Source organism: Danio rerio, chromosome 7, assembly GCF_049306965.1.
Source record: "Danio rerio strain Tuebingen ecotype United States chromosome 7, GRCz12tu, whole genome shotgun sequence".
In the NCBI taxonomy this organism is placed as follows: domain Eukaryota; kingdom Metazoa; phylum Chordata; class Actinopteri; order Cypriniformes; family Danionidae; genus Danio; species Danio rerio.
The window spans coordinates 60,197,093-60,215,733 of record NC_133182.1 but is presented as its reverse complement, the minus strand read 5'-3'; the positions used below and the strand labels follow the sequence as shown (position 1 = coordinate 60,215,733).

Genomic DNA, 18,641 nt, shown 5'->3' with positions numbered 1-18,641 from the left:
CTCGGATCTGCGCCAAATCAATCGGTCCAAGATTGCCTGAATGAGGGGGTCTCTGTTCGATTGAGCTGATCGATTGTAGTGAGAAAACAAAACGGTCCAACGAACTAACAACCCAGGCTATATCACAGTGTCTTATGATTGTGTAACAGCCATATATACAGCTATATGAAGAGAGTAGGGCGAGATGTCATTACTAACGACAAATGTGCATTTCATGTCTAATACGAAAGTGAAAGCATGCTGAAATATTAACAAGAGCTGTTTATCCGTTAGGAAATTTTACCTTCTGATCATTTTTCCATATTTTAATCTTATAATAGGTTGTGTTAAGCCTATTGTTTTGTTCATTTCTGCACTGACAGCTCGAAAAATCAACATTGATCTGCTTCATGATCTGTCTCTGTTCATCTGTTATTGCTCTAATTTAAGCCTATAATGCTTAATTCTAACCAACATTTTTTAATAGATTGATTAATTTAATAGATAGATTTGTACAAAACTTGACAACTGAAATGAGGCTCTGTATGAGAGTGTCTGACCTCTGATTTTTATTTGGTGACTATGTCTGTGGTTGTCAAAATTAAAGTGCACATTTTCACTTATAAAATATAAGTTGCACAACTGGTCAAAAGTTTGGGGCCAGTACAATTGTTAAATAATTTAAAATAAGCTTCTCCTGTTCACCAAAGCTGCATTTATTTAATCATAAATACAGTACAAATTTTAAATTTTGAAATGTTATCATACTATAAAATAACTATTTAAAAGTAGTGTATCATTTAATTTAATAATTTTTTCCAATGATTTTAAAACATGAAATTTTAATCCAGTTTTTTGCCAGTCTTAAGTCACATGATCCTTCAGAAATCACTCTAATATTAATTGTTGTTGTTGTTGTTGTTGTTGTTGTTGTTGTTGTTGTTGTTGTTGTTGTTGTTATTGTTATTATTATTATTAATAAAACTAATAGTATTAAAAGCAATAATGTCTGCAGTAATGCTTTTATTTGAAACTGTATACAATAAAAAAGTCAGTTATTTAAAATTGTAATAAATATTCAACAATTAAAAAAAACTTTTACAATTAATGAACTTGATGAACTGAATAATTTTACTTTAAAAAACATGGAAAAAAATATATAAAACTTACCCCAAACTAAACTATGTTTGGCTTTTGAAACATTATTTTAAATATTGTATATGGCTAAGAAACAGCTATTAACATCTTTTGTTTGGTGGTTCCAGTGAAAATTTTGGCAGGGCAAGTAAAAATCTAAACCACTGGCCAGATCAGGGCGGTAAAAAAAATCCTTAGCGTTGATTCCTGCGGAGCGGATGCCCTTCCAGCCACAACCTGGTACTGGGAAACATCCATATATACCCTAATTCACACTCTACGACCAATATAGTTCAATTCAATTCCCCTATAGCGCATGTCTTTGGACTGTGGGGGAAACTAGAGCACCAAGAGGAAACTCACTTGAACACAAGGAGAAGATGCAAACTGGAAACGGCAACTGGCCCAGCTGGGATTTTAACCAGCAACATTCTTGCTGTGGGGCGTCATCGCTAACCACTGAGCCACTGTGTCTCCACAGTACTTGCACAGCTTTATTATTCAAAGTTCAACAATGTAATGCATTATTCATTTATTCATTCATTCATTCATTTTCTTGTTGGCTTAGTCCCTTAATAATCTGGGGTCACCTCAGCGGAATGAACCGCCAATTTATCCAGCACATTTTCACGCAGTGGATGCCCTTCCAGCCGCAACCCATCTCTGGGGGAGATCCACACACACATTCTCACACACACTTATACACTACGCACAATTTAGCCTATACCCAATTCACCTGTATCACATGTCTTTGGACTGTGGGGGAAACAGTAGCACCCGGAGGAAACCCACGCAAACACTGGGAGAACATGCAAACTCCACACAGAAACGGCAACTGACCTGACGATCGACCCAGCGACCTTTTTGCTGTAAGGCGACAGGACTACCTACTGCTCCACTACGTCACCCTTTAATGCATTATTAAATTCCAAATTCATGCTTGTTGATGCATTGTGAGTTAACTAACAATACACAACTTTATTTTTCATTAACACGGATAAATATATGCTGTAATAAATGTATTGTTCATTGTTTTTCCATGCAAGTAAATACATGAACTATTATTAGCTATTAACTACGACAATCGTATTGTAAAGTGTTACCCAAACAAAATATGAATTCACCAATAAAGTTAAATTAATTGTCAAATAAATTAAACAAAATTTAAATGTTTGTAGTAGTAAATTGTCCTTTACACAATCTAAAATATATTTAAGTTAGGAATAGGCAATGTTGACAGGTTTTAAAATATTTTTAGAGGAATGAATAAGGTGAAATTACCATCAGTGATGCATTTCCACAAGAGCAACTATGTGTGCGACTTTAGCAAGAAACAAAGCTTCATTCATTTTCAATATTAAATAGAAGCGTCTTGATACTAAGCCTTCTTTAACTTTTGAGCGATGGCTAGCCTGTAGGGGAGAGTCAACACCACTCCTTTCTTGTGCTCCTGGACAGAACAATCAAATCTGGTTCTGGAAAGACAAGCTTTTTTTGAGGACAGCTTGCAAATCGGATACACTTCTTCCCTTTCTGATGCACCAGGAACTTTGTTAGAAACACTTACATGTTTTTGTTTGCACATATGGTCTTTTTTTATTGTTATACTTTCTACTTTTTTTCTACAAACACTTACTCAATTTCACACCAGCACTTTTGGTCCATACCCAGGTTGTTTTGACATCAGAGTTTGGTATGTTCAGCTAGTGTGAACGTATCTTCTGAACTTGGGTCCACAACAAAGAACCGTACCCGACTGAAACAACCAAGTCTGACTAAAAGGCTGTCTGGGGTACAGTTCATGCGAACTCTGGTCACCATCAACAGTACAACAAACTATCATTTTCATAACATTAATTTGCATGTTCGTCTGTGTGTGTGTGTCTATGTATCATGTACTGTACCTTGCTGAAAAGGGGGAATGAGACAGGGCAGGCACAGTGATAATGTCTGCTTGTCTTCCCCAAAAACAGCTTCTGCAGACATTGCGTGATGTTCTGAACGTTTATAATAGTTTTGCGGCAGATAGACAGGAGTCGCTTTCTGATGCAAGCATACCGGGATTCAGATGGAAAAAAGATAGAGAAACCCCAACCGAAGGAAAAACCAACTGAGAAGTAGGGGTGTCAAAATTAAATCTTTCTTCAGTGCACTGCGATGCAGAAGCGGACAATTCGGTATCGGTTCAGTAATACTCATAACCGGTTATTATGTACTGACGTCATTTATCTCCTATGCGCTCTGTCGTGAGGGAGGCGGGAGCAAGTATTTACAACACAGCCAACTCGGGGTCGGCCTGTGGCATAGGCTACATAGGCAAATGCTACAGGCGCTGTGTATCCAGGGGGGCGCCAGAAATGAGCGCGGTTCAGTTGGTTTTGTTTTCGATATTCCTGACACACATTCAGTTATAGACGGCAATAACTCAAAAACCCTAAAAAGATCTAAAGTGTGTTTCCTACAAAAAGACAAAGCTGGTTATGTTTCACAGCTGTCTTTCTTTTTTTTCGCTCGACATTACGACCACTGCTTCGTTTAAGCCCTCGCAATATGTGTTTAGCCGGGAGAGCTCGCGCTGAGAGCAGATCTCAGTAAGAGACCGTCGGAAAAGTGCTTCTTTTTTTCGTGTTTTTTGCTCCACTCAGCGCAAGCTCTTCCTGTTGCGTGGGCTTAAGTGTGTGTGTGTGTTTGTGTGTTTGTGTGTTTGTTTGTTTGTGTGTTTGTTTGTTTGTTTGTTTGGTGCTGTCTATGTTTGTGTATGTGATTGAATGAGAGACAGTGTGGTGCTGTGTCTCTGTGTGTTTATACAGACAGCTTGTTATAGCCTCCCCCCTAAAATATAACACTGTTTATGGAAAGCATCGTCGATGCACCGAGATATCGAATTGAACTGAATCGAAGGCATGATAATCGTAACCGAACCAAACCATGAGACCAGTATAGGTTCACAACTCTACTGAGAAGGTGGCAAGCGGTGACAATAAAACTTGGGTACTGTCCAGGCAATTAAACCAAGTGTGAAAGCACCCTATATTACAAGTCTTTAAATTTAAATTTGCTTTTACTTTCTATTGCATAAAACTTCTATTTTTTAGAATTTAGTTTCTTATTGTTGTAATTATTTTAAGGTCACGAGTGGTTCTCTATACATTTCACTGCATATCATACTCTGTATGTGACAAATAAAATCAGAATTTTTAATCCCAGTCAGATGCTTCATACAAAATACTAGAGAGCAAAGTATTACCAGTTCTGCTTAACATGGGGAAAAATTTCCTCTTGCTTCTGAAAACAGTTTTTTTCTTATGTCTATTTACTTTAACCCTCTGTATGCCCATTCATTTGGCCGTTTCAATGAGGATTTAGTGTGTCTCCATCTGTAGCAACTTTCTCCGTAAACCTTGGGTAATCTTGTTAAAATGTCCACATAGATGGCAGGATGGATCCTCGTCTTTGCCCCATGCATTCAGGTTGTTTGGGTTTTGCAATAAATGTCATGCCATTAATAACTCACCACATTAAGATCTGGTTTGTTTAAAATCAATGATCTTCACTTTCTGATTGATATGCAATGTATAAAGTGGGTTTAAAACAAACATTGAAGCACTGCATTAAATCCCATTGTTCCATGTCATGTCTTTAAATTTTATTTTACCACAGTATTTTCAATGCAGTTTCTGCACTCACTGCATATGTTTATACACCCTTTTATCTAATTAACACTGGGGCACCTAAATGACTCCTCAAATATATTTTACTATATATGTTTAAATTACATAATTGATGCTGTAAATGGAAAATTAAATACTCACATCCATCTTTCTATGAAAGTTTATCGATGGCTGAAAAAGCCATGCAAAAAAGCACATAGGGCAACTACTGCACAAAAGAGGAAGTGATTCCAGAGTTTCTTCCAGGTTAGAGAGTGCATCCACTGCCCTTAAGAAGTCAAACTTACACCAAATCCTTGTAGTTTTCTGGTCCCAATTTGCCTTGACATACCATGCCGATAATTTACAGGTGTTTAGTGGTGAAAAATAAAAAAGTAGCTAAATTATCATGCAAAATGCAGTGCACTCCAAATATTAATAAAGTCTTTATACCTCAGTTGTGTTCATGCACAGGGATGTGTTAAACATCTCTTGGTGCTGTGCTTCGACCAACCAGTTTATTTCCTTCTGCACACTAAACAGCATTCTGGAATCAACTCTGAACACATCTTTGAACAGAAATTTTAATTCAAAATCATGTATCAATTTTTAATCTAATTGTGATTTCAAGAATCAGTTTTGAAAGCACAAGTATTTGTATATATATATATATTTTTTTTTCCTACCTTAAAATATTTTTTACAAATTAAAAACTGCTTTTATTTTTGCCCAACCAACCCCCCCCCCCCAAAAAAACAAATAACATTTCTCCCGAAGAAAAAATATTATCAAACATACTGTGAATACATACTATGAAAGTCTCCATTTTCCTTCCTAATCTGCTATTCAGTCCTCATTTGTAAGTCGCTTTGAATAAAAGCATCTGCTAAATGTAAATGTAAGGGGGTTAAAAATTATGATTGCTACTGTACAGTGCATCCAAAGTATTCATAGCGCTTCACTTTTTCCACATTTTTTTATGTTACAGCCTTATTTCAAAATTTATTAAAATCATTTATTTCCTCAAAATTCTACACATGAGACCCTATAATGACAATGTGAAAAAAGAGTTTTTGAATTTGTAAAAAAAACAAAAAACAAATACGCATCTAAATCAGTATTCACAGCCTTTGCTCAATACTTTGTTGATGCATGTTTGGCAGCAATTACAGCCTCAAGTCTTTTTGAATATGATGCCACAAGCTTGGGACACCTGTCTTTGGGAATGTTTGCCCTTTCCTCTTTGCAGTACCTCTCAAGCTCTATATATATTTGTTTAATGTTATGAAAATTGTATTATTGACCTAATGTACAACTGCATTGATGGACTGTTTAATACTGTTTACATTTTTATTTTTTTTGTGGTGGTGGTGGTTGCTAAGTCCCAAGACCTACAAGCATGTCAACTTAATAGTATCTTCTCTCCGAACAGGTCTGTCCAGCCATGATTGAGGATAAGGGTCACCGCGTGACGGACTACTTCGTTGTGGCTGGCCTGACAGACAAGTCTACACCACTAGAGCAGGATATATCTGAAGCCAAGTCCAGTGGGCCCAAGGCACCAATCACAGACCTTGCTGTCATCAACAAGTCTTCTGGAGAAACTGTGCCTGAAGGTTTCACATGCATCGAGAGCACCTACAGCGGCCAGCCGGCCAATCTCAACCATGGCAGCCTCAAGAGCCCAGAACTCTTCCTATGTTACAAGAGGGGTCGAGGGAAGCCCCCGCTCATTGACATTGGGTGAGTTTGTATGGTGAATGGCTGTTTCACTGTGTAGAGGTACCCTGGAATAGATGCTTTTTAGTTAGTGAAATATGATGTGTGTTTTTTACAGCTCACTTTCCCTGTAGATACAACACTAGATCTCCGTCCCTCTCAAAAACATTGAAGTTGTCTGCATGATCTGTTTCAATTAAGGCCCTCAAAAGTCTTGACTCAAAATTTTCAATCTTTAATGTTGTACTGCAGGATGGTTTAGATTGAAGAGTATTTTCAAAAAGGTAATTATTAACTTGCCATTTACTTGCATAATAAAAACAACACAAAAGTTGGCGTCAATAGCCTATTGGTTAAGTCAGGGTTCATACGGTCATAAAAAATCTGGACCACAGCTGCGTGTTAGTACAATTATAAAAGAAGACGCTTCAATCGCGATTTGTGGACGTTAAATCAGGTTTATTTTCCATTAACATAACAAATATTCATACAGCAGTGGAGATTAACCTGTATCTTGTCACATTTGCGTGCAAAACGAGTGCAAAGCTAAACACTGTCTGTATGTCTGTCTGCGTCTGCGCTGTGTATGTGTGTATATATTTGTGTGTGTGCGTGAACTTTGTAACGACATTGTGTGTGACTCTTCGTAGCAACTCTACAACAAATACTCATTGGTAAAGTTCTTACTGTTGTATTTTTCACAAACGCTACTTGAGATCTGTTTCCATTAAGTCTGTCTGTTGTCTGAGGAAGGCGATTAAGGCACCAAGAAAGGCACGTTGAAATGGTGGGCGGGGAGGACTAGCCATAAAAGCACAGTACAACAAAACCGCCACCTGGTGCAAAACGGTTTAAGATAGAATCTTATAAAAGGTATGATAAAAAATCTAATTTGTTGTTTTGAGTGACATTTTACAGACACATTCTGGAGACACAAAATACTCATCTTGAATCTGAAAAACGGGGTAACCTACTGTAGGTGCCCTTTAAAGTTGACATTAGGCAAAAAAACAAGATGCATGTTTTTGGACAAAACTAAATTTGCAGTCAAACTTCACATCAGAAGTTGAAGAGATTTTTTTATTTTTTTTAATTTAGCATGAGAGAGAATGATTTTCTTAAGGATTGTTTTAAAACACGGTGCAAATTCTAATGGTCGGAAGACTGTAGGTCTACACATCACATCATGACTGAGTTTATGTAAACATTGTTTCGAATTGATTGATATGCAACAAACCGTGATTCACAGATTCTGCAAAATTTCATTCAAAATGAGAATTGTCCAATTGTCTTTTACATTTAAACCTCATGGGCCCGTAAATCCTTTAAATACAGTCAGTAAAACAATTGTTTAATAATTTTCTCGTTCATTTTATGACTTAAACTGCATTTTTTAATTGTTTAAATTTGCACATAAAGATTACAGTGATGTCATTCCTGTTAAAATAGCTGCACCATTTATTTGTGTGTTGAAATCACATTTTGCATATACATAGATACAACATTTCTCTCACTTTGGTCCCTGTCATAATCAGAATTTAAGTTTGCATTTCTGAACTGGGACACAAGCATTTTAAAATCTATTTGTGGCATACATTCAGCACCAGCTGACTATGAGTTTTATAGTTCAGCTCAAGGCCTCCACTCTTTTATGGATATAGCCTGCTGTGTTGCTACCACTAGGGCAGCCTTTTCTTCTATGTGTTGACTCACCCTCGCTCTGGCCAAAGCACAGCAAGGACACCTTTTTAATCTATCATTATAACCCCGTTTTAATATGTGTTTTGTCATATATGTAGTACCACACCCATTGCATTTGGTCTTTGCTTGCCACACCACATTATTAAATATCAAGATGATGTAATGTACACTTATTAGTAAAGCTTTTTATGGCACTTAGTGTGTATAAAGCTTTTAAAGCTGTACTGCATATTTCATTTAGGCTCAGCGGAATCTACTGAGAAAGAATATCTCTGCATAACTGTGTGCTTCAATAGCTTGTTTTGCAGTACAGTAAAAGATTACAGTTTAAATTAACATGGCTTCATCTGATCTTCTGGATATGAACTTGGCTTATTATTTTAGGTTTAAATTATTTTCAATCTTTCACAGTAGATGTTTTAATCCAAAGTAAATTAAATAAAGTGTTTTCTTATCGATGCATTTGATTTTGCAAAGTTTCAGCTAAACCGTGGAATAAAGTTCATGCGGTAAAAAGTGTAGTTCAATAGTTAGGCTTAACTTAGGCTTTCTTTCAGTCATGCAAAACTTGGAAACGTCTAAGAAATGTCTGTGTACTTGAATATAATTTACTTGATAATATTGGTTAAAATTGAATTACAATTGCACAGCCAGTCTCTTCTCTGCCTGGGGTAAAACTCGCAACTCACAGATTCATCTATGCTTCTCCTTAACTCTTTCATCTTATTACATAGATAATTTTGTGTGCCATGTGCAAAAACATTTTTCAACTACAGAGGTAAGAAGATACTGGGGTTGCTAAAGGTGGCTGATTTGTACTGTTTTTAAGTCTTGTAAACACATAAGCTAATGGATTTAAATTATGTTCTCAGACAGAAAGAAAGTGACTAGCTTTGCTTTGTGCTCGTATTTATGCATTTCTGCAATGTCTTATTTTTAGAAAAAATTTTTGGCAAAAGTATGATGTAGAGAGAATACTATATCATCATCATTATGTTTAACATGTAACCTATTGAAAGGACTTACTTTCATTTTAACATTTAACCCATACCCCTTGTTTGTCTTGTTATTTGTGTTTGCATATTTTATATATATGATAGTATTTTGTGTTATGATGCTTTTTTTCTATTTATAGGTGTGACTTGTAAACATTCGGTCAAGTGTCTGCAGATGACACATAGACATTCTTGGCTAATTATTTTTGTTTAATGTGCATTGACCCTGTTAAGAAATAAACTAAACTAAAACTAATTAAAGTAAATGTATATTTTACAAGAAAAACATATTTGTCAGTGGCACACTCCCTCAGAAATACAATCGGGTTGCTTGCTATTTTACAGATTAACTTTGTCATTTATAAGTCAAGCTGAATAAAGAGTTGACAAAATAATTATTTTATTATTCACACATAACAGCATTGCATGAGTAAGTGGCGCCATGTTGCCTAGCTCCTGAGATTTAATAATGTTTTAGCTATGGGCATTGCTTCACTACTTTACATCAGCAATAATTAATTTTAGGAAAAAAAATTATATATATATATATATATATATATATATATATATATATATATATATATATATATTTAGGGATGTAACGGTATCAGAATTTCACGGTACGGTAATACCTCGGTATGAATGTCACGGTACGGTATTTATTGAATCATTTACAGGAAAAAACAAAACTTATGAAAATACTCCAAAAAAGTGCCAAAAGTGTCAATGACATACAAATTAGCCATCTATCTGTAAGCTTTGAAACAGGAACTTCAATTTTAATAACAAAAAACTATTAAACCATGTAAAAAAATAAAGTTTCAATTTAGTATTGTTGAAAACTCATCACATTCAACATTTAATCACACTCAGCCCATCTACCCAGATGAGAGCTCTGCTAGTCGGACTTCTCATCAAGCATCTCCCGCTGGATCTAATCTCACTATATTTATTAAACGGGATATTTCATTTATCTTGTTGTCTTTATCTAACGACATATTCCCTGACTTTGGGCATTGGAATCTATTACTTGTTCTCAGGTAACGTGTTTTGGCTGAGCGCAAAGATAAGTTAATGATTAATGTAACCACGTACATTCTGTATATTGACTGATCGCTTGCCTTTATTTCCTATAATGTATAAACTTATTGTATGTTATACTTTTAAAATGGCCATTATCGATTCTTAAAACTGATACTCAGCAAAAGAGAGGGTGTGTTTCGTATTTTCACTGAAATTGAAAGGAGGCAGTTGTTATCGGCTCCGTTTTGTTATAAATATGCACACAGTGAAGATGACGCTCATATATGCAGCACGACGCCTCAACATTTCTGCTGTCTAAGTTGCTAATATTAAAATGAAAATAGGCAGTTCCTTAAATCATGTTTACATTTTATTGTTGAGAAAGTGAAACAACGAAGCCAGGGTGATGTGAATGAAGTTATAAAGTACATGGTTCCCTTTGAAGATTTACCCGTGTCCTCGGTATAATCTGCTTTTCCATATCAAACTGAGAAGAAGAGACTGCAGCCTTGATCAAACTTGCGAAGTCTGAACTTACACGGAGATAATGCAGGACTGAACTGTGCGTGTAAAGCAGGTCGCACACCAGAAGCGACGCTCGGCGGCGCGCCGCGCAGCGCCATGTATTTTAGAATTCTAATCATAGGTTTCTATCAGGATACACACACCGGCGCCGCAAGTCGGCGGCTGTCGGCGGCGCCCGGCGACGGCTCAGGACGCAGTTCATTTTTCAGCCGCGCCACAGAGCGCCATCTGATTAGTTTCATGTTAAATATCATTCGAATGTGCGCGTCTGGTGTGCGATACTTTAATCTGTCATGTACGCGCCGTGTTGCGGCGCCGAGTGGCGCTTCTGGTGTGCGACCTGCTTTAGAGTTTTCCAGCTCTTTTCATCCCCGCTCTAGCAGCACACTCCATTTCTGCATTACTGGATCTGTAGCAACAACAGACCGCAAGGGATGATGGTCAAGCATGGGCTGATGGCAATTGTAGTTTTCGTTACCTCCCGTTCGCTTCATTCGCCTGAGCAAATTTTCTCAGAAGACCTATAGTTTTACCGAGTCATGCGACTTCGGTAATATCGAAAAAAATTAATATTGCGGTATGACGGTATTTACAATACCGTTACATCCCTAATATATATATATATATATATTAGTGCTGTCAAAATTATTGCGTTAACGCATGCGATTAATTTGGGGCAGACCGGGCAGTTTCCCACTGGGTCGACTTACTTTTTGGGCTGGGCTGATCATCTTCGAATGATCTTATTGGCCCATAAAACACTTAGCAGACCGTCATATTTTTCTCCCTAAGTGATTGATTATATATATATATATATATATATATATATATATATATATATATATATATATATATATATATATATATATATATTTATATATATATATATATATATATATATATATATATTTTTTTTTTTTTTTTCCCTGAAATTAATTATTGCTGATGTAAAGTAGTGAAGCAATGCCAATAGCTAAAACTTTATTAAATTACCTTAATTTTAAATTGGTAGTCGTTGTGTAATCATAAAATGTTGTACTTTGTTTTGCCAGGTGTGAAACACATATTTCAAAATATTATGATAACATTCCACTTAACATTTCTAAGATGGATTATTGATTCTGATTAAAAAATAATAATAAATACAATTCCCTCCCTGTTCTGTTCTCTCCCTGTTTTATGAGCTTCTCCATTCTCTCTCTACTTCATGTCTTTGCATGCAAACACCCATCAATACCCACAGCACATTTGTGTTTTCAGAAAAGACAACTTGGAAATCTTGTTATGCAAGAAAGCTTTTCTTGCTGGCATTTCAAGATTGTTTGCTAGTGGATCACTCATAAAAAGGATCTCAGTGTCTACTGAAATGCAGGGTTTAGTGTCATTGACATATTTCGTTGTTGCGTGTTTCTATTCAGTAAAGTGGCTTTAAAAAAAACAACAGCAACAGAAAAGTTCAATCAGAAAAGCAAATTTTATTTTCTGTTTCTTTTTAATTGTTTGTGTTAATTGCTGAATAAAGTTTGCTTTTTTTGGTAGGGTCCTGTATGAAGGTAAGGAGCGCCTCATTCAGGGTTGTGAGGTCATAGAGGCCACACCGTTTGGCCGCTGTGCAAATGTCAATAACAGCTCTGCCACATCCCAGCGCATATTCATCACTTACCGCCGAGCGCCTCCTGTCCAACCCCAGAACTCACTGGCTGTGACCGACATCTGCGTCATTATCACAAACAAGGGCGAGACTCCTCCTCATACCTTCTGCAAGGTAGACAAGAACCTTAACTGTGGCATGGTGAGTTCAATGAGTGAGGTTAATATATTGACAAAGAAAAATGCTGCGTTTGTGCGTAAATCTGCAAATTCTTAGCTCAGCATCAGCTACCTATATAATAATTTTTGAACTGCTATTGTGAATTAAGAGATGCATTGTTAGGCAGTCTGTCAGTGATAGTAGTCTGTTTCTTTCTGCTACTATTTCAGCTTAAGAATATATACACTACCTGTCAAATGTTTGGGGTCTTTTTTTTTCATGTTTTTTTTTTTTAAGAAAATTATTCTGTTCACTAAGGCACCATTTATTAAATGTAATAAATTGTTAAATATTTATTACAATTTTAAATAACTGCTTTTTTATCGTATGAATTTTCAAATGAAATTATTACTCTAGTCATTATTGCTTTTATTGCTCCTGCCATTTATAATAATATTATTAATAATAATGATTCATTAATTCTATTTCTTTTTGGCTTAGTCCCTTTATTAATCAGTGGTCGCCACAGCGGAATAAACCGCCAACTTATCCAGCATATGTTTTACACAGCAGATGCCCTTCCAACTGCAACCCATTACTGGGAAACATACATACACACTCATTCACACACATACACTACGGACAATTGAGCTACAGCACATGTCTTTGGACTGTGGGGGAAACTGGAGAAAACCCACACGAACACGGGGAGAACATACAAACTCCACACAGAAACGCCAGCTGACCCAGCTGAGGCTTAACCCAGCGACCTTCTTGCTGTAAGGCGATCGTGCTACCCACTGCGCCACCATGCAGCCTCAATTATTAATTCATTCATTTTCTTTTCGGCTTAGTGCCTTTATTAATCTGGGGTTGCCACAGTAGAATGAACCGCCAACTTATCCAAGCTTATGTTTTACGCAGCGGATGCTCTTTCTTACGCAGCATAGCCCCAATAATAATAATAATAATTATAATAATTATTATTATTATTATTATTATTAGAGTGGTTTCTGAAGGATCATGTAACTCTGAAGACTGGAGTAATAAAGCTGAAAATTAATCTTTAAAATCACTGAAATAAATGATTAGGTTAAATTATAAACTACTTCTGAACAGTTATTTTATAGTGCAATAACATTTTACAATTTGTACTGTGTTTTTGATAAAGTAAATGCAGCCTTGGCGAGCAAGAGAAGCTTATTTTAACGCTTTTAAAAACTTTTTAAGTTGTGTGTGTGTGTGTGTGTGTGTGTGTGTGTGTGTGTGTTTATATAGTTTAAAGAGCCCATATTATACATGAAATAGGGTCATATCTTGGTTGTAAGGGTCTTCAACAACAGTCTAATATGCATGCAAGGTCAAAAAACACGTTCATGGTCTTATAATCTGCATTTATTTTTACCTAATTATCCCAGCGACTCCCGTATGAATCGTCCAGTGATTCATTTGTTCCCAAACCCCTCCTTAGCGCGAAACTAATCTGCACTGATTGGACCAATGACAGCCTGTTGCGATTGGTCGACTGCCTTCAGTCAGAGAGTAAAATGCACAACAGCTAATCAGCAATATAAAAGTAATCACAGTTCATACACGCTTGATAGTGTAGGCGTAGATTTTAGCTGCCAGTGGGTCAATGTAAATACAGACGATGGACTTGAAAATTCAGGCGATTAACTATTTTATTGAGCAAAAACTCCAAAAACTTTCGAGGAGATATCCAAGCTTGTCTCACTCTGCTCTTTTCACAGACACAAACACACACACACACACACACACATTGCCATCGTCCGCGCACACAAACACAAAAACACACACAGACATCCGGGCGAGAACGCGCGCCCGCACACACACACTACCCTCGTCCACGGAGCTCCATAAACAAAGCAGCACGCGTCGTGTGACTTTGCACACGATAAGAGAATATAGCCAGTTAACCTGATACAGTACACACGGTTACAAGTAATAAATCACAACTAAATACATTTGCAAGCTAGAGTCAACGACTTTAATCGCACGTACTTACACTTGAGAAATGGAGGAAGAAACCCATCCTGACGTCCATCAGTAAGTTACTCTTTACTGATCCTTCCTTTAACAAACACCGATGAAGTATTCTTTGTAGCATGTAGCTTGCAGAAGTTTCTAGTAGTTTCTAATTGTTTGGTTATAATGCTGAGGTTTCATCTTTGGGTAGAGGCTCGATAATATCCATCTGCAGTGTGACTTCAATCGACCGGCATGTTTGTGTGCGTGTGTTTGTGGGTGTGTGTGTGTCTGCGTTACTGCATCAGAGGGCGGGGCCTTAGGTTTGAAATCTCCCGGGTTTGCGCGTGCACGTGAATAACTTGCTTTCGTTCGTACGTCATGGCGAAACACCTAATGACTCGGTATCAAGGCGACTCGTTTGAAGCACTATGAGTCGACTCTTTTATAGATGAATCAACCGTTTTAAACAATGTACTCTTACAGATTTAAGCCTTAGCTGGATACTTCACTTCACTTAGGGCTGTGTTACACACTACATGGAGGGGAATTTTCAAAAAACCATAATATGGGCTCTTTAAATTTAAGTCAAGGATTTTTGTTTATCTGGACAATAGCAGAGGTTTTGTTTATCAAAACGTTATTATTCTATACTATATATATCACACTTCATTTCACGTTTCATGCTTATTGTTATGGTTAGTCTTTTTTTCAGCTCAATTTTATTACTTTAAATGGCAGTCACCACACTGTACCTGTTAACAGGCCTGTTAACAGAATAGTATAAATTAGCTTGATTCCTGAAAAATGATCACATCAAAGATGGTCTTAAAGTAGAAAAGAGAAAAGTTATGATCAAGATTTTAAATGTGGATGAGGAAGTACATTTCACAGCCTTGCAAACAATAACACCTATTTTTTTTTTTTATCCAAGGTAAAATATCCATTGTTGTTCTCATAGTGGCTGTTAAAATCATCCGACATGACATTCAAGTGTAAACCATTTCAATCTCATGCAAAACACAACAGCGGCTTCCGTTTTCCATTTATTTTAGGTCATGGAAATTCAGCTGTTTAGTCATTGAAAATGAGAGAAGAGTCTGGGAATTTAATATTTGGCTTAGAATGGGAACCCTGTTAACATGGAAAAGGCGTGATGTGGCTTAACGCTTTAGTTAATTTGCCAGACCTTATTTTATGGTATTTGTACAATTTTATTCCCTAATACTACAGTAATAACAGTAAATTAACCCACTGTAATCCAAACCTGTTCTTATGGGGTAGTTCACCCAAAAATTTTCTGTTAATTTACTCAGCCACAGGTCAGAACATTAAAGAAGATTTTGAGATGAATCCCTAGTTCTTGATGATTCATATAATATTGGTGCTAGGTTTTTTTATTTTTTTTATTTTTTTTATTTATTTTTTTAATGAACATGTACAAATGAGTCTTGTTCAGGATTGAGAAATGGAATGTGTTAGCAGAATTAAAATTTTTGAAATGAATTATCTCTTTAAGATGCTCTGGTTGATCGTTTAGCACTTAATTGTTTTTTTTTTTATATCATTGAGAGGATACCTTAATATACTGTATAGTTCACAGATTTACACCTGGAGTTAAAGTGCCACTCAGTCTGTTGACTCAATGGTAGCTTTAAATCTTATTGGTTCCTTCAGTGTTGTTGGCTGTTCAGCTGTTGTCTGAACAAGCTATACTATGCTTCTCACTGTATTGACTCTTTTCACATATTTAGAGTTTCTCAGCTGAAGTCATCTAAGTTGGGAAAATTTAGAGCACAGTGAATGTAAAAGTACAACAAATATATATATATATATATATATATATATATATATATATATATATATATATATATATATATATATATTAGGGATGGGAAGATTAACCGATATGCATCGATACGCGGTCATGCGCGTGCACGATGCGAGTGCATCGGTTGAGCAGCAGAGGATGAATGAAATTTTGGAAGCAAATCGAGATGCATCGGTTTTTGCGAGATGCATCGATTTTTCCGAGATACAGCTTATATTTTTAATATAGAATGTATTTTTTATTTATTAACAAGTGTTGTCAACCTGTTTTTGGCGCATAATTTAATCGACCTACATAAAGTAAGCCTTAGCAACGGATTTGCGGATGTGTACACTCACACTACAACTCAGTGTATCAGGTGTGGATGAAGCTAGTGGTGCGCCCTCAGAAAGCGCGAGAAGCAAAACAAACATATTCCCCACTGAGTTTTAAATCTAAAGTATGGCAAGCAACATTATGGATTTAAGGATGGACGACATGACAGGACAGATGCAATTTGCGAAATGTGCCGCGCATCTGTAAAATACGCGGGCAGTACGACTAATCTGATATCTCACTTGAAGCGGCACCACGGTGTTGTTGTGAAAGCATCTTCCAGTGTTTCTGCATCCCCGGCTTTCGCACTGCTTCAACCAGTTCCAAAAGTGGTGAGAAAAGCATTGCAAGTTTTTTTTTTCCGTGCGCAACAGTTCTGCTCGCTCTACGCCAATAACGAATGCTATTGCATTGTTCATCTGCAAAGATATTCAGCCTAGTGTCACGGAGAACGAAGGTTTTAAACACCTCCTCCTGTTAATTTTTATTTAATTATAATAATAATAATAATATTAATAATAATAATGATAAAAATAATTGGGTGTCACGGTGGCACAGTGGGTAGTTTGACCACCTCACAGCAAGAAGATTGCTGGTTTGTTATATTTATATTAGCCTGTTGTTTACAGTGACAGTGATGTTTCAAAGCAGCATAACACTGCTAGTTCACAACCTTAAGTTTTGAATAATCAGTGGCAAAATATATTTTTGTAAAACTTGTTTTCATAGTTGAAAAGTTAAATCACAATTCTTGTTGTGCAATGCTAAATTTATTTATGTTGAAAGAGTGCAAATATATACATATTTTTTAATATATATTGCACTTATACATTCTGTTTATCTTGAAAATACTTAAATAATATGTGCTATATGTTCTAAAATGGCCCTCTACTGTAAACTGACACTCTGGCTCTGATAGAAGAGCCAGTTTGTAAAAAAAAGTCTTGGTTTTGCTTGGTTTATAAATAATCAAACTCATTCAATGGCACAGCATCCTCTTTCACATCATCTCATAAACTTGATCTAATTAGTTAGTGCTGAAATATCGCATCGTATCGTGATATGGGTGTGAATCGTATCGTGTTGCATCGCAATGTCACAAATGTATCGCTAATATATCGGATCGTATTCTTTGTATCGAGATGCGTATCGGATCGGCATTATAGCTTAGATGCCCAACCCTAATATATATATATATATATATATAATTTTTTTACATTCTTATTTAAAATAAAAGTAAAACTCAAAGATTGTGTTGTCAAGACTTTGACTAAAAGGAAAATTGTGTGAGACTGAACACGACAACCAGAAGGGTGACAAACATCAAATTGGCTGACTCACCCATAGACGCTGCATTCGAAACACCTAGCATAAGCGATAATTATGTTGACTTGAGAAAACCAACATACTGTTATACTATTTAAACTTATTATTATTATTATTATTATTATTATTATTATTATTATTCCCTCTTCTGAGATAAATTCTATCTCCCCCTTTACCAACTTGCAAGCCCCAAATCTGGTCAAAAGCTGTGTTCTGCATAACAGTTTGTTGCTATGTCTTTTTCAACTGGTCTAAATCTCGTTTTTTCAAAAACTGATGTAGAAATTTAGAAAAGTCTCATTGAGCATGGGACCAAACTTTGACGCATCATAATTCCAAATAAGATATTCTTAGAAATGTGATCTTTCACAATAGACGAGGCTGTCAAGCTGTGCAAAAAAACATATTATACTGGGGTGTAAGTTGTACCACTGGGCTGCAAGAGTGCCCCAAACTTTCCCATTGACTTGCAATAGTGAAACTCCCATAAAAAAAAAATACTTGGGGGTGGACTAATTTGACTCGGGCAACCAATCAGTCTCTTGTAATCATTCTATAGCTGACATGCCATGCCCTAGCAACCATTTAGAGCACCTTAGCATCTGATCCCTAGACTGCCATTATAAAGGCCCCAGATTGATATATTTATGCGGCAGTGCCATAGAAACACTAGGGTTGATTTACATCATTCATATTGTATTGGC

The 18,641-nt window shown here is 36.3% G+C and overlaps 1 protein-coding gene across 2 annotated transcripts in view; it reads left to right on the top strand.

The window, feature by feature from the left end:
- The window catches only part of dennd4c (DENN/MADD domain containing 4C), an 87,493-nt gene that overhangs the window by 26,896 nt on the left and 41,956 nt on the right, over positions 1-18,641 (top strand). For both annotated transcript variants that reach the window (XM_001919955.9, XM_005166553.6), the window contains exons 2-3: positions 6,199-6,509; positions 12,269-12,521. In XM_001919955.9, the coding sequence (XP_001919990.2) occupies positions 6,211-6,509; positions 12,269-12,521 (552 nt within the window). In that variant the 5' untranslated portion in view covers positions 6,199-6,210. The remainder of the gene's footprint in view (positions 1-6,198; positions 6,510-12,268; positions 12,522-18,641) is intronic.